The sequence below is a fragment of the Oncorhynchus nerka genome, linkage group LG23, assembly GCF_034236695.1.
Source record: "Oncorhynchus nerka isolate Pitt River linkage group LG23, Oner_Uvic_2.0, whole genome shotgun sequence".
Lineage (NCBI taxonomy): Eukaryota > Metazoa > Chordata > Actinopteri > Salmoniformes > Salmonidae > Oncorhynchus > Oncorhynchus nerka.
This window is the reverse complement of record NC_088418.1, coordinates 58,221,678-58,244,678: the sequence shown is the minus strand read 5'-3', so window position 1 is coordinate 58,244,678 and position 23,001 is coordinate 58,221,678. Positions and strand designations below refer to the sequence as shown.

The following is a 23,001-nucleotide window of genomic DNA, read 5'->3' as shown; positions in this document are numbered from 1 at the left end:
GTGTGTGTCAACTTCTGCCATAGAGACCATGTGGAACGGGGTCAATGTTTGGTTTCTACAACAGTCAAGTGATTAAAGCACCAGCTAATAAAGTAAAGTATTCTGTCTGCATCGTATAGTGTTACTGATAGGACTGAAATAACTTCAGAGTCCTTCGTATAGCAAGTGGGGTTTGACCACAGGGTGAGTGGTGGGGTATGTATTCGAGAATAGGCAGACAGACACTAACTCTGGCTCGAAGTCGGGACCTTTTTGTGACATGCCATCCCCAGCATTTATGCAAAGGTGGCGTGAACAACCATGTCACAGCCCCGCCTCGGAACCCCATCACCCAATCCATTCCCAGCTTCCCCGGATTGTGTTGACGGTCCATAAGAGTCTGTTCAATTAGTCCCTATAATCAGGTTTCTCAAATGTCCAAAACAGGATGGTGATGCTTTATTTCAGTCCTGTTTCTACTGTATATGGCTGGGCTTTACCAAGAAAGAATTTGGTGACTGAGTACTCTCACTAAGCAAAAATATATCCCTGAAAGTGATTGAAGAACAGGAGACAAGGAAGTAGATTAGGAACCTACTTACGTGATGATTATAAAGAGTTTAACAGGGAGTCCCCTAACATCAGTCCCCCTCATCAGTTGCGACATCTTACTTCCCCACCATCTATTCTGGGACTCCATGACATTCTGGAAGGTGGTATCACATAACACCCATTTGATACAGTCACTTGCCTGTCTCTGGCCAACAATAGTACAGTGAGGGGTAGAGGTGCAACTCTCAATTCAAAAACAACATATGTAACTAAACAGTTTGTTTAATACGTTGGAGCCCATTGGATGCTGGATGATTGGGTTAGAGGCTCCTTGATGACGAAGGCCCCTTGTGACCTCTAAGTGTGAGGATTTAAGGCTGATCATGTTCAGCCGAAGCGGGAAACCCATACATCCCATACATAACTCCCAAGTTACTTTATTGACTTATATAATAGCTCAGAGTTTAGTCTGGTCTCTAAGCACTGACACGCATTAATCTACCACTATTTTGTCTGAGCTGGCACATATATTGACATGGCATGATAGTGTCTTTGACATGTGCTTTAGGCATTGGAACATGGTCTTCTCAAATAGGCAATAAATGCATGCCAGAGAAAGCATCCGGACCCCTCCCCCCCTCAAGTTAAATACGACTGCAGTTCTAAAGCTAAGTTTACCTCCCTAAATAGGTAATGGGGAAAACAGAGTGAGAGTGACTAGGGGGGGGAAACTAGTGAAAGTTATTATGTAGGGTGTTTTGTAACCCGGTTGATTCCCCTCCAAGTGTTGTTCATTGTGATTTGTGTAAGATTTCCGTATGGTATAGCCCAATGCTAATGTCTGACTGGTTTCTATCCCAACGTAGAGTCCTTCTCTTGGGTGTGGCCATCTTGTCGTTGTACTCCGTTCACTTGCTGCTAATGACTGCAAAAGAAGGAGGTAGGTGTCATTTTTTAACTCATGGGCATGTCTGTCTTTCGTCAGCCTCTGTCTGTCTATCTGTCCTCGCCTTTCTGCTTTTTTCCCTCTGTATCTTTGAATATCACTCATCAGCACATTGTCGTTGTTCTAACAGGCTCTCTCATCTATGAAAAGTTGGGAGAGCGAGCTTTTGGCTGGCCGGGGAAAATGGCTGCGTTTGGATCGATAACCCTTCAAAATATTGGTGGTAAGTGAACAGCTAATGTTGCGTTCATTGTTGTGTTATGATTCTATATTGAAATGTACATTTGTGTTTGTTTGCACACAGCCATGTCCAGCTACCTCTTCATTGTAAAGTATGAGCTGCCAGAAGTGATCCGTGCCTTCATGGGACTAGAGCAGAGCTCTGGGTAGGTATCTGCCTGTCATTGGTTAACTACTTCATAAAATCTATTATTTGTAGTTCATTTGGCACAGGTGGCACAACACACTACACAGTTTGGTTGGTGTATTGATAGATAGATGGATGGATTGATGCTCTGTGTGTGAGACCTGTTCTCTCTGCGTTGTTTACAGTGAATGGTACATGAACGGAAACTACCTGGTTGTGTTTGTGTCTATCGGTATCATCCTGCCTCTCTGCATACTCAAAAACCTGGGTAAGTGGTGTGTGTATGGGTGTATGTGTGAGTGCGTGAGGGTGTGTGCGGTTGCGAGTGTGTTTCATAGTGAGTCTTTGTATATTTTGTTTACATAAATGTGTGTGAGTATTTGCTTGATAGTACATGAGTTTCTCTCTAATTCTCTCTCTTGTGTCTAGGCTACCTTGGCTACACCAGTGGATTCTCCCTATCCTGCATGGTGTTTTTCCTGGGAGTGGTAAGTTTAACCTGCCTCCTCTTGCTCCGCTAGTTTAGCATTTTTAGCCCTCTCAATGACTGAACAATGACGGATGATGGTGTTGATATTATATAAAGTAGCATCAGATGTGAGATAAGACGGTTACATTTCACCTTCTGTCAATATGCCAACAACTACAGCTTTTTAATTAACTCTGACATAATTTTTCTGTCCAGTCATGTTTCAATGCAGACAGAACATACTTGCCAAAATAGTACATTTCGCCTACATTGCTTTTGTATTCTTGGCACACGGCGCCTTGAACATACCTACTTTATCCTCCTTAAATGTCATCCTGACAGTTTGTAGGGTATTATGCCAATGCTGGCTTTGCTCTCACAGGCAATGTGGGCGATTTGCATGCCATGGTAGTTCCTAGTAACATTTAGAATATGCCTGGTGTGGTGTTCAGCTGGTTAGTTACCGTACATGAGATTAGAGATGAGTTTATCAATAGCCTTCTTTTGATATCTTAAACTCTACTTTGGCCCACTTGCTCTCTAGTGCTGTATCATATTAAACCCTGATACAGTCTGTATCATCATTAATGAAATAAATCTGTGTGTGCGGCCACACTCTGCTTTACACAGGGTTTATACCATAGTAGCTATCAGAGAGACATCCTATGTAGTTAGTAACCCTGAAAGTACATAGTTTAGCATTCAGCGTCTGTTTCTTTGAAGACAGAATGAAAGATTACAGGATGGAAGGAACTCATTGCTCTGCAATATAATGGAATGCTGCCTATGTAATATAATGCATTTCTACGTTTGCTAATCGTCCCCATCTCACCCCTTTGTCCCCATCTCACTCCTCTCCCCCCTCTTTACCCCTCTGTCCCCATCTCACTCCTCTCCCCCCTCTTTACCTCTCTGTCCCCATCTCACTCCTCTCCCCCTCTTTACCCCTCTGTCCCCATCTCACCCCTCTGTCTCCTCTTTACCTCTCTGTCCCCATCTCACTCCTCTCCCCCTCTTTACCCCTCTGTCCCCATCTCACTCCTCTCCCCCTCTTTACCCCTCTGTCCCCATCTCACCCCTCTGTCTCCTCTTTACCCCTCTGTCCCCATCTCACTCCTCTCCCCCTCTTTACCCCTCTGTCCCCATCTCACTCCTCTCCCCCTCTTTACCCCTCTGTCCCCATCTCACTCCTCTCCCCCCCTCTTTACCCCTCTGTCCCCATCTCACTCCTCTCCCCCTCTTTACCCCTGTCCCCATCTCACCTCTCTGTCCCCATATCACTCCTCTCCCCCTCTTTACCCCTCTGTCCCCATCTCACTCCTCTCCCCCTCTTTACCCCTCTGTCCCCATCTCACTCCTCTCCCCCTCTTTACCCCTGTCCCCATCTCACTCCTCTCCCCCTCTTTACCCCTGTCCCCATCTCACTCCTCTCCCCCTCTTTACCCCTCTGTCCCCATCTCACTCCTCTCCCCCTCTTTACCCCTCTGTCCCCATCTCACTCCTCTCCCCCCTCTTTACCCCTCTGTCCCCATCTCACTCCTCTCCCCCTCTTTACCCCTCTGTCCCCATCTCACTCCTCTCCCCCTCTTTACCCCCTCTGTCCCCATCTCACTCCCTCTCCCCCCTCTTTACCCCTGTCCCCATCTCACCTCTCTGTCTCCATATCACTCCTCTCCCCCTCTTTACCCCTCTGTCCCCATCTCACTCCTCTCCCCCTCTTTACCCCTCTGTCCCCATCTCACTCCTCTCCCCCTCTTTACCCCTGTCCCCATCTCACTCCTCTCCCCCTCTTTACCCCTGTCCCCATCTCACTCCCTCTCCCCTCTTTACCCCTCTGTCCCCATCTCACTCCTCTCCCCCTCTTTACCCCTCTGTCCCCATCTCACTCCTCTCCCCCTCTTTACCCCTCTGTCCCCATCTCACTCCTCTCCCCCTCTTTACCCCTCTGTCCCCATCTCACTCCTCTCCCCCTCTATACCCCTCTGTCCCCATCTCACTCCTCTCCCCCTCTTTACCCCTCTGTCCCCATCTCACTCCTCTCCCCTCTATACCCCTCTGTCCCCATCTCACTCCTCTCCCCCTCTTTACCCCTCTGTCCCCATCTCACCCCTCTGTCTCCTCTTTACCTCTCTGTCCCCATCTCACTCCTCTCCCCCTCTTTACCCCTCTGTCCCCATCTCACTCCCTCTCCCCCCTCTTTACCCCTCTGTCCCCATCTCACCCCTCTGTCTCCTCTTTACCTCTCTGTCCCCATCTCACTCCTCTCCCCCTCTTTACCCCTCTGTCCCCATCTCACTCCTCTCCCCCTCTTTACCCCTCTGTCCCCATCTCACTCCTCTCCCCCTCTTTACCCCTCTGTCCCCATCTCACTCCTCTCCCCCTCTTTACCCCTCTGTCCCCATCTCACTCCTCTCCCCCTCTTTTACCCCTCTGTCCCCATCTCACTCCTCTCCCCCTCTTTACCCCTCTGTCCCCATCTCACTCCTCTCCCCCTCTTTACCCCTCTGTCCCCATCTCACTCCTCTCCCCCTCTTTACCCCTCTGTCCCCATCTCACCCCTCTGTCTCCTCTTTACCTCTCTGTCCCCATCTCACTCCTCTCCCCCTCTTTACCCCTCTGTCCCCATCTCACTCCTCTCCCCCTCTTTACCCCTCTGTCCCCATCTCACTCCTCTGTCTCCTCTTTACCCCTCTGTCCCCATCTCACCCCTCTGTCTCCTCTTTACCCCTCTGTCCCCATCTCACTCCTCTCCCCCTCTTTACCCCCTCTGTCCCCATCTCACTCCTCTCCCCTCTTTACCCCTCTGTCCCCATCTCACTCCTCTCCCGCCTCTTTACCCCTCTGTCCCCATCTCACTCCCTCTCCCCCTCTTTACCCCTCTGTCTCCTCTTTACCTCTCTGTCCCCATCTCACTCCTCTCCCCCTCTTTACCCCTCTGTCCCCATCTCACTCCTCTCCCCCTCTTTACCCCTCTGTCCCCATCTCACTCCTCTGTCTCCTCTTTACCCCTCTGTCCCCATCTCACTCCTCTCCCCCTCTTTACCCCTCTGTCCCCATCTCACCCCTCTCCCCCTCTTTACCCCTCTGTCCCCATCTCACTCCTCTCCCCCTCTTTACCCCTCTGTCCCCATCTCACTCCTCTCCCCCTCTTTACCCCTCTGTCCCCATCTCACTCCTCTCCCCCTCTTTACCCCCTCTGTCCCCATCTCACCCTCTGTCTCCTCTTTACCTCTCTGTCCCCATCTCACTCCTCTCCCCCTCTTTACCCCTCTGTCCCCATCTCACTCCCCTCTCCCCTCTTTACCCCTCTGTCCCCATCTCACTCCTCTGTCTCCTCTTTACCCCTCTGTCCCCATCTCACCCTCTGTCTCCTCTTTACCCCCCTCTGTCCCCATCTCACTCCTCTCCCCCTCTTTACCCCTCTGTCCCCATCTCACTCCTCTCCCCCTCTGTCTCCTCTTTACCCCTCTGTCCCCATCTCACTCCTCTCCCCCTCTTTACCCCTGTCCCCATCTCACTCCTCTCCCCCTCTTTACCCCTGTCCCCATCTCACTCCTCTGTCTCCTCTTTACCCCTCTGTCCCCATCTCACTCCTCTCCCCCTCTTTACCCCTCTGTCCCCATCTCACTCCTCTCCCCCTCTTTACCCCTCTGTCCCCATCTCACTCCTCTCCCCCTCTTTACCCCTCTGTCCCCATCTCACTCCTCTCCCCCTCTTTACCCCTCTGTCCCCATCTCACTCCTCTCCCCCTCTTTACCCCTCTGTCCCCATCTCACTCCTCTCCCCCTCTTTACCCCTCTGTCCCCATCTCACCCCTCTGTCTCCTCTTTACCTCTCTGTCCCCATCTCACTCCTCTCCCCCTCTTTACCCCTCTGTCCCCATCTCACTCCTCTCCCCCTCTTTACCCCTCTGTCCCCATCTCACTCCTCTGTCTCCTCTTTACCCCTCTGTCCCCATCTCACCCCTCTGTCTCCTCTTTACCCCTCTGTCCCCATCTCACTCCTCTCCCCCTCTTTACCCCTCTGTCCCCATCTCACTCCTCTCCCCTCTTTACCCCTCTGTCCCCATCTCACTCCTCTCCCGCCTCTTTACCCCTCTGTCCCCATCTCACTCCCTCTCCCCCTCTTTACCCCTCTGTCTCCTCTTTACATCTCTGTCCCCATCTCACTCCTCTCCCCCCTCTTTACCCCTCTGTCCCCATCTCACTCCTCTCCCCCTCTTTACCCCTCTGTCCCCATCTCACTCCTCTGTCTCCTCTTTACCCCTCTGTCCCCATCTCACTCCTCTCCCCCTCTTTACCCCTCTGTCCCCATCTCACCCCTCTCCCCCTCTTTACCCCTCTGTCCCCATCTCACTCCTCTCCCCCTCTTTACCCCTCTGTCCCCATCTCACTCCTCTCCCCCTCTTTACCCCTGTCCCCATCTCACTCCTCTCCCCCTCTTTACCCCTGTCCCCATCTCACTCCTCTGTCTCCTCTTTACCCCTCTGTCCCCATCTCACTCCTCTCCCCCCTCTTTACCCCTCTGTCCCCATCTCACCCCTCTGTCTCCTCTTTACCTCTCTGTCCCCATCTCACTCCTCTCCCCCTCTTTACCCCTCTGTCCCCATCTCACTCCTCTCCCCCTCTTTACCCCTCTGTCCCCATCTCACTCCTCTGTCTCCTCTTTACCCCTCTGTCCCCATCTCACCCCTCTGTCTCCTCTTTACCCTCTGTCCCCATCTCACTCCTCTCCCCCTCTTTACCCCTCTGTCCCCATCTCACTCCTCTCCCCCTCTGTCTCCTCTTTACCCCTCTGTCCCCATCTCACTCCTCTCCCCCTCTTTACCCCTGTCCCCATCTCACTCCTCTCCCCCTCTTTACCCCTGTCCCCATCTCACTCCTCTGTCTCCTCTTTACCCCTCTGTCCCCATCTCACTCCTCTCCCCCTCTTTACCCCTCTGTCCCCATCTCACTCCTCTCCCCCTCTTTACCCCTCTGTCCCCATCTCACTCCTCTCCCCCTCTTTACCCCTCTGTCCCCATCTCACTCCTCTCCCCCTCTTTACCCCTCTGTCCCCATCTCACTCCTCTCCCCTCTTTACCCCTCTGTCCCCATCTCACTCCTCTCCCCCTCTTTACCCCTCTGTCCCCATCTCACCCTCTGTCTCCTCTTTACCTCTCTGTCCCCATCTCACTCCTCTCCCCCTCTTTACCCCTCTGTCCCCATCTCACTCCTCTCCCCCTCTTTACCCCTCTGTCCCCATCTCACTCCTCTCCCCCTCTTTACCCCTCTGTCCCCATCTCACTCCTCTCCCCCCTCTTTACCCCTCTGTCCCCATCTCACTCCTCTCCCCCTCTTTACCCCTCTGTCCCCATCTCACCCCTCTGTCCCCATCTCACTCCTCTCCCCCCTCTTTACCTCTGTCCCCATCTCACCTCTCTGTCCCCATCTCACTCCTCTCCCCCTCTTTACCCCTCTGTCCCCATCTCACCTCTCTGTCCCCATCTCACCCCTCTGTCTCCTCTTTACCCCTCAGCTGATCTATAAGAAGTACAACCTCCCCTGCCCGATGCCCTTCATGTACCATCATACCAACCACAGTATGAATGGAACAGCCCTGGGGCCCCACGCCCTGCACAACGGCACCGTCCTCATGGACTTCTCCAGAGCTGACATGTCCCCCGCCTCCTACCTGGACGACCACCACACCTCAGGGGTCCGCTTCGAACCACACCCCGACGACGTGGAGGAGATGTGCACGCCCAAGTACTTTGTGTTCAACTCTCAGGTGAGTTGGCGAGGTGTGGAGCTACTGTATGTGGGTGGGGTGTGTGCATACGTGTGTGTGTATATGTGGTGAGTCGGGATTCTTCATGTCATAATTCTGTGTTTTGGAAACAATATCCTCTGAAAAATTCTTAACGTACATGAAATCAAACCAAACATAGTTAGCTGCTGTGAGTGTGTATCTGGGCCTGTGTTTCATCCACAATCTCTTCTCCTGTCATTGCAGACTGCTTACACTGTTCCCATCCTGGCCTTCTCCTTTGTGTGCCACCCTGAAATTCTACCCATCTACAGTGAACTCAAAGAGTAAGTGCATCCAAGTGAATTACAAAAGACACGTTTGCATAGACACATGTAAATTGCTGCGGTACATTTTCTCCATACAACTCACATCTCAACTTGCGTCTTCCCCAGTCGCTCCCGGAGAAAGATGCAGAACGTGTCCAACCTGTCCATCCTGGCCATGCTGGTCATGTACATGTTCTCAGCACTGTTCGGCTACCTCACTTTCTATGGTAAGATACACACGCACAATAAGATACATTTACAGCAATTGTATTACTTTGTTTCTGATTTTATTGCCGTTATGTGTTAATGTTTTATAAGTGTTTATATGTGTTTTATAAGTGAAATGTTTGAAAAAGAGACAGTAGTATGTATTAAAATACACTAGTAAGCTACTATAACCATTGTGTGTTTGTTTACCATATCTCTCTCTTGGTATGTCTCTGACAGCTCTTATTCCTTCTTTCTCCCAAACACAGGAAACGTGGAGGCGGAGTTGCTCCACACCTTCACCAAGGTGTATAAGTTTGACACCATGCTCCTGCTGGTCCGTCTGGCTGTCCTGACCGCTGTCACCCTGACTGTCCCCATTGTCCTGTTCCCTGTAAGTACAACGAGGCATCTGCTCAAACGCACGCAGGCACACGTACATCCACACTCACACACGCATGCATGCACACAGACACACACCCACATACACAAAACATATGCACATATTCTCACACCTACAATTAATGCAGACACATTCACACACTGCTCAACACCTAGGTCATTTTATCCAAATGAGCTAAACATCCATTATATATTTTAATACCAACATGAGGGTCTCCTTCTGTATTGGCTGAGTGAGTGGGTGTGTTGACACGGCTGGTTTTCTTGCTGAACTTGGTAAAGCACAAACTGTTCTGCTGTGACGTTAGCAGACTCATTATTGGACTTTCAGCAATCCCGTCAATCCAACTCCCCAGGTCCCAAAGGAGAACCAGCCCAGGTTTTCAAAGCTCTGTTTGTCTGTCGTAAGCTTCCTTACAAGAGCACTCTGTCCCTCCTCCAATCATATTTTCAATCATACATTAGACACACAAATACAAGCATAAACACAACTTTACACGCACATGCATACACAGCTTTGAAACAATTACACCCCTACACTGCTCCCCACATGATGCCAGACATATTCAGTCTCTTCCTTCTGGGAGACACATAGATGGACACACATCAATAGACACAGCATGTGAAAGCACGGAAATGTATTCACTTAAGTCTCTGTATAACAGCGTCTGATAAATGACTAAAATGTCAATGTGAAAAAGCAGTGGTACAATAGACGTCTTGTTCGTCACAAGCTCTTTAGCCTGGCTGCCAAGGAATACAGTGTAATGTTCACAACTCCCCTGTCTCTCATTTCCCCCTCTGCTCTAAGTTGCACATTGTCAGCAGATGCTGTCCTTGTAAATAAATACCTTAAAGTCATTTGCTACCATCCTTATTTTGTTCAAGTGTAAGCTGCAGTTTAGCCTTGGTTTGTACAGTTTAGCCTTAGTTTGTAGCGTCAGTTCAGGTCTGATACTGTGTTTCTGTTCCACTGGTTATTATGTAATATCCTGTTCATGCGGCCTGCCTGCCTTCCTGCCTGCCTGCCTGTCTGGTGTGTGAGTCACTGAATGAGAGCGTTGGCCTTGCATGGCCGTACCTGACCCCCCTATATGGCTGTGGGCTATATTTGTCTTGGCCCTAGCCTGGCACAGGAGCCCATAAAGGGCTGAGGGTATCAGAAGTGTCATGGACCTCCTTTGTAGCCTACAATGAACCATGCATTCGCACTTAGCAGTGCCCGTTAGAATGGATCCTCTCAAAGGACTTTGTTGACCCAAGGAACATTAAGATGGTAATAATAGATTAGATTTATGGAATGTTTTTTTCTCCAAGCAATCAAAGTGCTATACAGGGGAACGGCACCAAAATTCCACTGTTTACCTACAGTCACTGTAGCTTGCAGGAGTGATGGGAGAGACAGTTTTAGGGTGGAAGGGTTAATGGAGTATGTGTTGGTCATGTTGTTACACTGAGCCACCAGCAGAGGGTAGGGGAGAACTGTCAGCCCCATGGCTCAAGTCAGCCCTGCTTGGAGAGAGAAAGAGAGGTGGGGGAAGTATCCGTTTTGTCTGTGGGCTGCAGTGGTACACACACACACCTTGTCTATGGGCTATACTGATACTCCCACACTCTCACACGCACACACCATCTCTCCCATACACACACACACACAGAAACTCACACTCATCAGCTCTCTCACTGTAGGAGTGAACGCTTCTTTGGTCATGGAAATGTGCGAGTGAATCTCACAGTCCCAGTGGAAGTTTACAGGAGATAAGCCCTGAGCAGACAGTGGAAAAACCCTCACTGTGACCTCCCCCTTAGAGAGAGGGAGGGAGAGAGAACGACAGAGGGAGGGAGGGAGAGACAATGCACTCACTGACTACTGCAGCTGACACCAAAATGCAGTGTCAGAAGGGAGGCTATATGGACACGCCTAAATTAATTACAGCTCTTGCGCACTGAGAGTCGAGTAGAGACGAATAGATTGGGTTCACTCAGTCCCAATGAGCCCTTCCCAGCTACCTAGTTTATGCTTGTGGCTAGAAACTTCAGCGAGAATTTGAAACTTGTCTGCCGAAGTTGAAATCATTTTGTTTTTATCTGAGTATATATATGTTTTTGAATGTAACGTTAGACGTTAATGCAGGAGTTGTACATTTTTGGTGAAAACTACAATAAATGTGCTTCAGCTGTCACCAGGGTCTGTTATTGGCTACGCTATCTAGCTACCCTTTCCTTACTGTGGCAAGCGGAAGCGAAGGACACTGTTCCCAGTGTTGTTGTGTTGCAGCACAAACTCTCCCCATTGAGTGTAGATTGTATCCAGATGGTTACTACAAACATTAGAAGTTATTTATTGTCTAGGCTTCTATCGTACTTGGAATAAAATCATGTTGGATGGAACAAATTGGAGATGGTGACCAATAAGACAAGTTATTTCTCCCTCCCCATCGACATAATCATCACGTTCTTTAACAGGTTTTAACTAGTGCCATGCTTCTGCTGTTGTCAGGTAGCCAGCATTGCCTATCTGGGAGAGGCTTATCAGGATGATTAACTGAACCAAACCCCTTTGTCTCGACATTACTCTCAGCTGCGTCACATACACTTAATGGCCAAAAGTATGTGGCACCTTCTCGTCGAACATCTCATTCCAAAATCATGGGCATTAATAATGTGTTGGTCCCCCCTTTGCTGCTGTAACAGCCTCTGCTCTGCTGGGAAGGCTTTCCACTAGATGTTGGAACATTTTTGCTGGGACTTGCTTTAATTCAGCCATGAGAGCATTGGTGATGTTGGGCACTGATGTTGGGCGATTAGGCCTGACTTGCAGTCGGCGTTCCAATTCATCCCAAAGGTGTTTGATGGGGTTGAGGTCAGGACGGTCTGCAGACCAGTCAAGTTCTTCCACACCAATCTCAACAAACCATTTCTGTATGGACCTCGCTTTGTGCACGGGGGCATTGTCATGCTGAAACAGGAAAGGGCCTTCCCCAAACTGTTGCAACAAAGTTGGAAGCACAGAATCGTCTAGAATGTCATTGTATGCTGTAGCATTAAGATTTCCCAGATTCGTCCATCGGACTGCCAGATGGGGAAGCCTGATTCATCACAGAAAACGCATTTCCAAGGCTCCAGAGTCCAATGGCGGCGAGCTTTACACCACTCCAGTTCATGCTTGGCATTGTGCGTGATGGTCTTAGGCTTGTGTGCAGCTGCTCGGCCATGGAAACCCATTTCATGAAGCTCCCAACGTACAGTTCATGTGCTGAAGTTGCTTCCAGAGGCAATTTGGAACTCGGTATTGAGTGTTGCAACCGAGGACAGACGATTTTTACGCGCTACGCGCTTCAGCATTCGGTGGTCACATTTTGTGAGCTTGTGTGGCCTACCACTTCTCGGCTGAGCTGTTGTTGCTCCTAGACGTTTCCACTTTACAATAACAGCACTTACAATTGACCGGGGCAGCTCTAGCAGGGCAGAAATTTGATGAACTGACTTGTTGGAAAGGTGGCATCCTTTGAAGGTGCCACGTTGAAAGTCACTGAGCTCTTCAGTAAGGCCATTCTGCAGCCAATGTTTGTCTATGGAGATTGCATGGCCGTGTGCTCGATTTTATACACCTATCAGCAACGGATGTGGCTGAATTACCTGAATCCACTCATTTGAAGTGGTGTCCACATACTTTTGGCCATGTAGTGTACATCATCCATTAGGTAAAGGGGGGATACCTAGTCAGTTGTACAACTGAATGCATTCAACTGAAATGTGTCTAACGCATTTAACCCAACTCCTCTGAATCAGAGGGCATCAGGAGTGTCTGTACAACCTCTCCCCTAGCAGAAAGGCTCCTTGAGTAGGCCGTGGTCAAGCACAGGAACTAAGGGAGGAGATGTGAACATAAAGCAAGTACAGCATGTGGAATACATGTTTGGACACAATCATGTTGATGTGTCTGCTGCCGTGTTCGCTGTAGCCATTAGCTACTGGTCTGTTACACCTGAAAAACTGTGGGGCATAGCATATGCATGGCATCTTTTCCAAACACATTAGTCCAGGCCTAGATAACCCAGCAGCAACATCAAACCATTGATTTTCCCCACCTTGACTGCTGCTCAGGCTTCAACAAAGCATCACGTGCACCTCAGCATTTACAGGGCAGTGAGTTCAATATTGAGGATATAGTTGTGGAGACATAGGAGAGATGAGATGAAAGTAACCAGTCATGCTGGCATCACGTTGCCAGGTGTCCAACCCTCTGAATCACGAGACGTGACATTTGAGATCTTCCCTTGAGAGTCCTTTGCCCTTCATTTGGCAGAGAAGCCTTCAGCACTCAGATTAACGTTTGCTTTGTCTCTCAAGCACTATGTCCTTTATTACAAGCAGGAGGGCTGGGCTTGTGTAGGAGGGGCGAGGTGAAAGGGTGGGCTCAAACAGTAAAGAACCTAAAGGCAACAGTAAAGATACTTGGTCACGAACCAGCAGGTTTTAATGAAACAGTGTTTAGATGTGGTAGGCAGACTTGTCCCGTTCCCATGCTCTCTTTGTTTCATGGCTCCTCAATAACAGGAAGACAAATAATTAAATTGCCTCAAGTCAACTGTTCATTTTGATGTTTAAAAAGTCCCTTAAAGTGTTCTTAAGTGTAACGATTCCTGTTTTCATTAGTCATTTTAATTGACCTACTACATTGTTTTTGAATGTTGGTGTGTGATATGATCTGTTATGTTGTGATATTCTATGGCCTCATCTCAAGGTGGTTGACCTTTTCTTGATCATATTTCTAAATAAAGCAGGGGGACCACTTGTCTGAGAAATATAAATGCAGGAAATAGGGCCTTCTATCTATTAACCTTGGTATTTTCTGCTGCTTATGGCTCTGTAATAAGAAGTGATTCTGTTTGTGTTGCAGTCAGTTATGATGGTTACATTGGCCTAGTAGTGGTGTTATTCTTGTGATGGGGTTGTTAGGTTGCTGCTGAGTTTTCCACTAGAGGGCAGGTCAGAGAAGGCAAATCCTGTGGTGCACAAGCACAATGCCCAGTTAGTTGGCTGTGACCAAAAGTAGCCTGCCATGCATGCTGTCTTTTCACAGTGACTTCATGGAAAAACAGCTTATAGTTAGTGAGTTAATTATATATCTGCCCTTGTTATTGCTGTAATACAATATTTTCAGGATCATTTGACTGGCTTTACAAAGTGAATCCTGTCACCTGTCTTTGACAGTGGTTGAATAGGCTTGTTAAATGTGGTGGAAAAGGGATTAACATGGGTTTTATTTCTGATGGTCAGTCAATTGAGGATTTCAAAAATCTCAAGTTAAAACCTGTCTATCTTATTCCTGACTTTATGGTGTGATTGTTTCTCTTAATCTTGGATTTACCTTTTTGCTCTTCCCTTTTTAATGTCTTCCTCCCCTATGAAAAAAGCAGGGGCAAACCAAGGCGTAGTAATACTATGCCATATATCTAGCTGTAGCTGAAAAGGTTGCAGCATATTTCACTTGGTTGGAGCCCAGGAGGCTCCCTGGTTTTGGGCCATGTTGCTAGCTTTTGGCTGGCCTGGTAGACCCGGGTACCTTAGCAGCGGTGGCGCTTTGCCACATATCTCACCCCAGTGAGAGCTGTCATAGCGGGTGGAGGGAGGGAGATGCAGGCAAATATTGCATGGTGCACTCCAAAGGCCCTGCGCAGGATCTCTGTTGGGCGTTGAATAGTTCAGAGCCTTGGCGTACAGGTGGGTAGAAATGTCACTGCCACTCCCTTAAAACAAATAAGGGTGTAAATCTCTGCCACTCCTTCATTCTTTCAGCAAGGTGTCAGTGTCGGCCATTTTGGCTTTAGATCCACAACTTAGCGCGCTGATGCAATACCAAGGTGCCGTTGCAGGTGGCTCTCCAGGAGTTAATCCTCTGCCTTTTGAATGGCGCGTTAAGCCCCGCCTCCTCAACCTTTCCTCCTGTGGCCGGCTGGCCCATAGTAGTTCCTTTTCACCTGATGCCCATGACCTCTCACCCAGTGAAGTCTTTTACTCAATGCCTTGAGCTGTGCAGCTCTCAGCCTCTTAGCTGGTGGCCTCCTTCCCTGCCTCTCTGCCTGGCTGCCTACTTAGACTCTCACCTGCTGCAGTTGACACACTTCAGTCAGCAGCCAACTGTGGGAATTGGCCTGTGGGCTTAGACTAGTTTGCAGACGTGACTGACAATATTGTTACCTACTCTCCCTTGAATTTAACTATGTGTGTGTAATTGTTTGTGTGTGTGTGTGTGTGTGTAAGAGAAATAAAGACAAAATTGCTGTATTAATCAACACATAAAAAACACTTTACAAGTGGTATCCTAATTGTCAACTGATCGTCAGTATGTCACGGTTGATCAGACATTATAAAGAGGTTTGTGTTGCAGATCCGTTCCTCAATCAATACGCTGCTGTTCAGCCAACGGGAGTTCAGCTGGGTGCGTCACATGCTCATCGCCGCCTTCATCCTCATGTTCAACAACCTGCTGGTCATCTTCGTCCCCACCATCAGAGACATCTTCGGCTTCATCGGTGAGTCCTCAACCACAGCAGTGGTCCCCAATCCATTCCTAGAGAGGTACGGGGTGTGCAGGCTTTTGTTCCCCCCAAGCACTAACACTGATTGATGTCTTGATGTGGAGGTATTTCCATGAGTGAGGTGTGTTAGTGCTGGGCTGGCTCAAACACCCGCATCTCCTGAGGCTAGTTCTGTCTAAGTGAGGACATTTGTTTAGACAGAAAAGACTAAATGACTGATGGTGTTCTTCTTCCTGTTTCCCCTCTGACAGGCTCCTCTGCAGCCACCATGCTCATCTTCATCCTCCCTGCTGCCTTCTATCTACGCCTGGTCAAGTCTGTGCCGATGCGCTCCGTGCAGAAGATCTCGGTAATTGTGCAGGAAACGATGGTGCACAAACACACACACACAGACACTCAACTGAAAATCACATACGGTGACTCACACACAGAACAGCCACTCTGACACACGCAACATATGACACACACATGACATACCCTGACGAAATGATCACCCATCAACATGCCCACACAGACACACCATAGCTGTTATTAGAACTGACCCCCATCCACAACAACCCTGATTTACATCAGTCCCCCAAAACAGGGTTTCCCAGAGGCCCACTGAGATTCTTGCCAAAAAATGATTGCACTGAATGTACAGATATGAACACTTCACACAACCTCCTCTCACAGTGTCGTTATAATTTTTCATTATGTCTTTTAGGCGGCCATTTTCCTGGTGGTGGGCATCATCTTCATGTTCAGCAGCCTGTCGCTCATCGTGATGGACTGGATCCACAACCCTCCCGGCTCCGGCAGTGGTCACTAAGACGACCCCCCTTACCTCCACCTCCACCCCCTCTCACCTCAAACCCCCTCCCCTGTCTGTGCCTTGGGGGTAAGGTCACCGGGCCCGGGGGGTGCCCCCACACATCACCTACAGACTGAGTACGTCAGCGTACTGTAAAGGGGCGGTTCGCTTTTCTCAACCCCCACCCCTTTCCACAAAGTATTACTGGATGGGACTACGTTCTACGACTGAAACAGACTCTTTTAAGTTCGTTATTCTTTTTCTTTCTTGTTGTTGTTGGATGGTTTAGTTCTGTAGAATCCTCCACAACAGGGGCTCGCCGAAAGGACACAAAGTAATCAAGGTGGACGGTCAGAAACGGGAGAAAAGACGCCAGACGGCTGCGGCTGTTGCTGCGCGCCCTGCCGTAGTTGTCTAGATAGCCCATCATCTCTACTCTGTGATATTCCCTGAGAAGAGGAAAAATACGAGCAGGGACCTCAACCATTAAACTGTCAAGAGAACGAGAGCTGATCTGAGAGCTGCCACTATTGGAGCTGGTTGTGACTGCAGGCGTGGCTTCAGCGCCATGGGCTCTGCACACTTGAAGATTAGAGAGAGAGAGAGAGAGAGAGGTGGGATAAGGGTTCAAAAACAAAGAGCACTTTTAGCATATGTTTCAAGTTTTAATGTATTTTTAACACATCCAGACACACAAAAAACACACACACACATACAGCACGCCATCTACACTAATTGGAGCTATTTTGCTTACTGTCAAAATGTATTTTTGTACACCTAGGTGGAGTAAGAAAAGTCGATGTAACGGTACATATGACAGGTGTAGTATCTTTTTCCAAATTAGAGCCTGGAAAAGGTTCTTCTGAGGGATATTTGTAAATTAGGTTTGGTAAAGTAGTTTAATGATTTGTACCCATTGATTCTTGAAAAATATAACTTATAAATGCCTCAAGAGCTTAGTTTAACCGTCGTACCCCATCAGATCCCAAAATATATGATTAGTTTACTCCAATGTTTGTAAACCATGTAAACAATATATAGCCTCAAAACATGGTTAAAGCCATCATTTTGATATCATGGAAGGTCAGTCCTTGCATCCTTATATCTCAACCTTAAGCTTTTTCCAGAACAGCCGGGGACTACACTTTGTTATTGCTTCAACTGCTGATTGCCCCTTTAAGTTCAATATGGGTCATAATGTCAAATGTGGAAAAGATTAGAGAAATGAAATGCATCCACTGTTACTTAGCAGGCTTATCATTTGGTGATGTTTATACCAGCAATTTGTTTATGCCAGATTGCTGCTGATAGTAGAGTTAACATAAACAGTATGTGTTTATTACTGTAATTGTGACTATTGTTACTGTAATTTACATCATTTCAACAGACCATCGTGTCTTAAAATGCACTAATTAATTAACACCACGATAAAGGAATTTCAAAATGTTGAGCAAATTGTGCCGTGCTGAAAAAACATTAGCAGTTTGCATTCGAAGCATAGAATACCTGTTTTCTAAGGTGTTAAAGCGGATGCTTTTTCTGAATGGATCCAGCCAGAATGGACAACATTTACAGATCCTTTGTGGATCTACATATGCATGAAACAAATTGATATTTCAAATGAAATGCTATGTAATGTGTATGTTTTGGATTACAAACATGGTCTTTTCTGACAACTTGTATATGCTTTGTAAATAATCTTATTATATGGTACTCACTGAATTATGTGTGTGGGGGGTTGTAAGGGATTTTACCAGAAGTCTTCTACGATGTTATTTTAGTATTCAATGTTTTTGATTTTGCTATATGATGATATTTCTTTCTTTTATGGAAGCTTGTACATTTGTAGAAAATCTCTATCCCTTTTCATTTCTTTATAGTTACATATCTGGAGGACCTAGACCTTGAATTAATGAATGGTTTTGTTGTTAATGTTGTCTGATGCCTCAGTCCTACAGGGGCTGCAGGGTCCAAGTAGAATGTCAGTGTTGATGTCTTGCGAGACTTGGGTAGATATTGCCTATGTTGAGCTGAAGTATTTGATTCATGCCATGCGGGTGGGTGCGCTGTCAAAAGATCAATGACGTTCAGATCACTTGCTTTTAGTAAGAACCACCCTACAGTCACATTTGAGATGCGGTCCGCATCAATAGGGGCTGCTGGGTCTTTGCTGAAATTCCTCCTGAGCCTCAGTTACGACAAAAACCTTACTATTGTGTGAGAATGCAGAAACCAATCGTTGCCTTTAATAATTGCAAACTTCAGTTCATCTAGGGAGCAAACCTTAGGGTCAGGCACGGCACCAGATGTAAGACCGTCATACAGTGATATTCTCCTTTTTTTCTCTCCCAATGAAGGACCAGAGCGGAGACCACAGATGTTGGGGTCTCAGACACTCAAGAATTGGGTTGGGGGGGGGGGATCTTTCAGCGCTATGCCCTCAATATCACTCAGGTACAATGTCCTCGCCCTCTGTTATGAAGCATACTTTAGACTGTCGTAGCATGACATGCTATAGTCACGACAGCTGACTTTAATATACGTTAAATGACCAAACACTGGCATGCAAACTGCGTGTCATGCGTTTGACAATGCAAAGTAGGCTTCATGCCAGAGGGTTTAAGTAATGTGTTACCCCAAAACCATCTGCCTTATCTGTAACCTGGCCTGAAAGAAGCACTGGGTCAGCATCAGTGTCCTGCCGTTCAGTGTCTGCTTCCTGTGGATCAACTAACATTCAAATTGTATATTTGCCTGAACAAAGGGGATTTTTGTATCAGAGAAGCTGTTTCAATGTCATGTAACATGAACAATAAAAATGTGAAATAAACCTGGCTGGATCTCTCTGCTGTTGAAATTAGGTAAAAACAAGGAGTTGTGCCCAGAGTCCGCCAGATCAGAGGCAGTAGGGATGACCAGGGATGTTCTCTTGATAAGTGTGCAAATTGGACCATTTTCTGTCCTGCTAAGCATTCAAAATGTAACGAGTACTTTTGGATTTCAGGGAAAATGTATGGAGTAAAAAGTACATAATTCTCTTTAGGAATGTAGTGAAGTAAAAGTTGTCAAAAATATAAATAGTAAAGTAGATACCCTAAAAAACTACTTAAGTAGTACTTTAAAGTATTTTTACTTAAGTACTTTATACCACTGAATAAGGCTCCTCGGGGGTTTGTGATATATGGCCAATATACCACTGCTAAGGGCTGTATCCAGGCACTCCATGTTGCATCGTGCATAAAAACAGCCCTTAGCCGTGGTATATTGGCCATATACCACACCCCCTCGGGCCTTATTGCTTAAGTAGTACCCAGAATAAACTAAAAATGCAACAAAAAATTGCTCTGATTATTAGCTACTGAAAAATACGACTTGATTTCTTTAGTAATGCATCTTATAAATTCCTTGACCAGTTTAGTATAATCATTTAAGTACCATACCATAACTCTTTGTAAGTATGTGAAATATTTTTTATTTTTTTACATTTGACAACGAGGTCTAATTAAATGACATTTGATTGAACCTCAACTTATGATAACATTTGAATTTAATTTAATTCCTTCTCTTCTACAGCTATAGTGTTAATGTTAATTCATCATTATCTTTCAAGCTCTGCAACAAATATGCAGTATGGCTAATGGACGTGTGCATGTGCGTGTGTGCACTTGCTTGGGGTTGTATCTACTCACCATATCCCCTCTCCCTGCCCACAGCTGGTGTTACGACGCCTGTGACCGACTCACAGGGCATAATAACTCTTCATTTGGGAGCAATTTTACTGGTGTAATGACACAGTGCACTCTGGCCTGTCCAGAAATATACCTTTGTCCTGTCTATTTAACATCCAGCCCTGACATCTAGCACCCGCTTGTCATGTTCCAGGACAGGTCACACACTGGTGGTCAGGTGGGAGCTAGGAGGTGTTGTTCTCTACCCTCCACCTTACCAAAAACATCTAAGATCAGGAATCAGCCTTCAAATTCTGTGGAGCAGGTTGTGAGTTTCATTTTAATTAAGACACTATTCCAACTGTACTGGCTGTACAGTAGCTCAAGTGCATTCAGTTCATGTTTTTTTTTTTTTTTTTTTTAACTAGGTAAGTCAATTAAGAACAATTTCTTATTTACAATGATGGCCTAGGAACAGTGGGTTAACTGCCTTGTTCAGGGGCAGAACAACAGATTTTGACCTTGTCAACTTGGGGATTTTATCTAGCAACCTTTTGGTTACTGGACCAACACTCTAACCACTAACCATTATGAATGCTTTAAATGTTATTTTATTTATGTTATGAAATTTGGTGAAATACCATCAGTAAATTCCAAGAAATTGGGCTATTAAGACATACCACTACATTTTGTAGTAAAATATAACAGTAAAAAATAGAATACTACTTTCTTGTATTATTGAATTTGTTGTGTGTCTGTGTGTCTGAGTGTCTGAGTGTCTGAGTGTGACCACCAGCTCATAGCCTCACTCAGGATGTAGGTCACACTCCTCTGCATGGTTCCCTGTGGATCTGGTTACATAACGCCTCTGGATCATCCCCTGCCTCTACCACCCCCTCTATCTCTTTATCCTCACCCTGTCCCACCAAAGACACATACTCACCTCATTTCCAGTGATGCGCTGACCTTCCTTCTCTGTGTCCTTCTATGACACTGTGATACAGTAATTCCTCCAATGAGACGTCTCAGAGATTCCATTTCAAAACAGAAAGGTCTAGGCCAATGCCATTTCTGTTGATATACGGCTCTGGTCTAGAGAATTCCATATACAGTAAATATGCTGTACCACAATAGTGTGTTTGTTGAAGAGGTAAGTACAGAATCCTCTGTAGTAAGGCTTGTGTAGCACTGTCATAGCAGTGACATAATATGCATTATATGCAGTCATTAACTCTTATGACAGATGACTTAAAGTGATTCTCCAGAACTTTGTGTAATTTCAGCCAGTAGTTTTTAAAGGGGTGCTAACGAGCCAAAACGGGTCTCCGTTTTTTGTGTACTACGTCATCCAGTTATGTATGATATGTTACGTCCTGCAAATTCACATGATATGTTACATTCGTACAATATTTTATGAATTTGTTGTGCTTAAGGTGCCGGACTGCATCTTTAACACTATGGCAGATGTCAGCTAATTGACCATCTGTAAGTTTAACCAACTAGCTTAGCAAAATAACGGTTTGTGTCACAACTAAGTTAAGTTAGTTGCCATGAGCTGACGTCAGCTGTCATGACTGCTTAGGGCATCTGTTATGTCATAGTTTATTTAACTAGGCAAGTCAGTTAAGAACAAATTCTTATTTACAATGACAGCCTACCAATGTCAGGCCTTACCAAGAAGTGATGAGGTGAAGTGTTACCGTTGAGGATAAATTCCTCTATGCCTGCTTATTTAATTTCCCATTAACCAACAGCACATACATCAATATCTCCTGGCAAAGAATCAGTAGGAATTGATTGTAGCCGGCAAACTGACATTTTCACCGGAAACTGAGCCATGGTATGTTGGAATTCAAATGCTGTATACAGCTAAGACACATGCTGATGCAGATGCTATTTGAGGTTGTGTACATGTGAGTCATATACAGTGAGCTCCAAAAGTATTTTTGAACAGTGACACATTTTTTGTTGTTATGGCTCTGTACTCCAGCACTTTAGATTTGAAATTATACAATGATGATTGTGGACTACAGGAAAAGGAGGACCGAGCACGCCCCCATTCTCATCGACAGGGCTGTAGTGGAGCAGATTGAGAGCTTCAAGTTCCTTGGTGTCCACATCACCAACATACTAACATGGTCCAAGCTCACCAAGACAGTCGTGAAGAGAGCACAACAAAACCTATTCTCCCTCAGGAGACTGAAAAGATTTGGCATGGGTCCTCAGATCCTCAAAAGGTTCTACAGCAGCACCGTCGAGAGCATCACTGGTTGCATCACTGCCTGGTATGGCAACTGCTCGGCCTCCGACCGCACGGCACTACAAAGGGTAGTGCGTACAACCCCGTACGTAACTGGAGCCAAAGTTCCTGCCATCCAGGACCTCTATACCAGGCGATGTCAGATGAAGGCCCTGAAAATTGTCAAAGACTCCAGCCACCCTAGTCATAGACTGTTATCTCTGCTACCGCATGGCAAGCGGTACCAGAGCGCCAAGTCTAGGTCCAAGAGGCTTCTAAATAGCATCTACCCCCAAGCCATAAGACTCCTGAACATGGAATCAAACGGCTACCCAGACTATTTGCATTGCCCCAGCCCCCCTTTTACGCTGCTGCTACTCCGTTTATTATCTATGCATAGTCACTTTAAGAACTCTACCTACATGTACATATTACCTCAATTGAGGGCTGATAGTTGTCACCCACTTCACCTGAAAATGTGTTTGCCCTATAGCCAATTCAAAAGAATTTGCAAAAAACAATCAGATTTCGACAGAAATATGGCTGAGACGCAAAGAAAGTTCAAGGAGAGGGGCTACAAAAAATGATCAGATTAATATTGCCATTGAGAAAATTCAAAACAAAACGAGACATGACCTTTTTCAAGGTCAGTCTCGCAAAAATACGCATTCTTGTGTTCTAACTACCCGCTAATCAAAGCGTTCTGAACAAATTAAGGGAATTGTTCACAAACATTGGCACATTCTAAAATCCAGTGATAGTCTCAGTAATGCGTTTT

The 23,001-nt window shown here is 46.7% G+C and overlaps 1 protein-coding gene and 1 long non-coding RNA gene across 4 annotated transcripts in view; one reads left to right on the top strand and one right to left on the bottom strand.

The window, feature by feature from the left end:
* LOC115107123 (sodium-coupled neutral amino acid transporter 4-like) overlaps nucleotides 1-19,146 on the top strand; it is a 34,980-nt gene extending 15,834 nt beyond the window's left edge. For all 3 annotated transcript variants that reach the window (XM_029630538.2, XM_065008357.1, XM_029630537.2), the window contains exons 5-16: nucleotides 1,398-1,471; nucleotides 1,608-1,700; nucleotides 1,782-1,863; nucleotides 2,030-2,112; nucleotides 2,274-2,332; nucleotides 7,831-8,082; nucleotides 8,308-8,387; nucleotides 8,496-8,596; nucleotides 8,846-8,970; nucleotides 15,373-15,517; nucleotides 15,775-15,872; nucleotides 16,230-19,146. In XM_029630538.2, coding sequence (XP_029486398.1) covers nucleotides 1,398-1,471; nucleotides 1,608-1,700; nucleotides 1,782-1,863; nucleotides 2,030-2,112; nucleotides 2,274-2,332; nucleotides 7,831-8,082; nucleotides 8,308-8,387; nucleotides 8,496-8,596; nucleotides 8,846-8,970; nucleotides 15,373-15,517; nucleotides 15,775-15,872; nucleotides 16,230-16,334 — 1,297 coding nt within the window. In that variant the 3' untranslated portion in view covers nucleotides 16,335-19,146. The remainder of the gene's footprint in view (nucleotides 1-1,397; nucleotides 1,472-1,607; nucleotides 1,701-1,781; nucleotides 1,864-2,029; nucleotides 2,113-2,273; nucleotides 2,333-7,830; nucleotides 8,083-8,307; nucleotides 8,388-8,495; nucleotides 8,597-8,845; nucleotides 8,971-15,372; nucleotides 15,518-15,774; nucleotides 15,873-16,229) is intronic.
* LOC115107124 (uncharacterized) lies at nucleotides 417-10,335 on the bottom strand. The gene is made up of 4 exons (XR_003860156.2): nucleotides 9,830-10,335; nucleotides 8,787-8,968; nucleotides 8,473-8,591; nucleotides 417-1,456 (listed from the first exon to the last, which is right to left on the bottom strand). It is a non-coding gene; the product is annotated as an uncharacterized LOC115107124 (long non-coding RNA).
* Nucleotides 19,147-23,001: the final 3,855 nt, after the last annotated feature.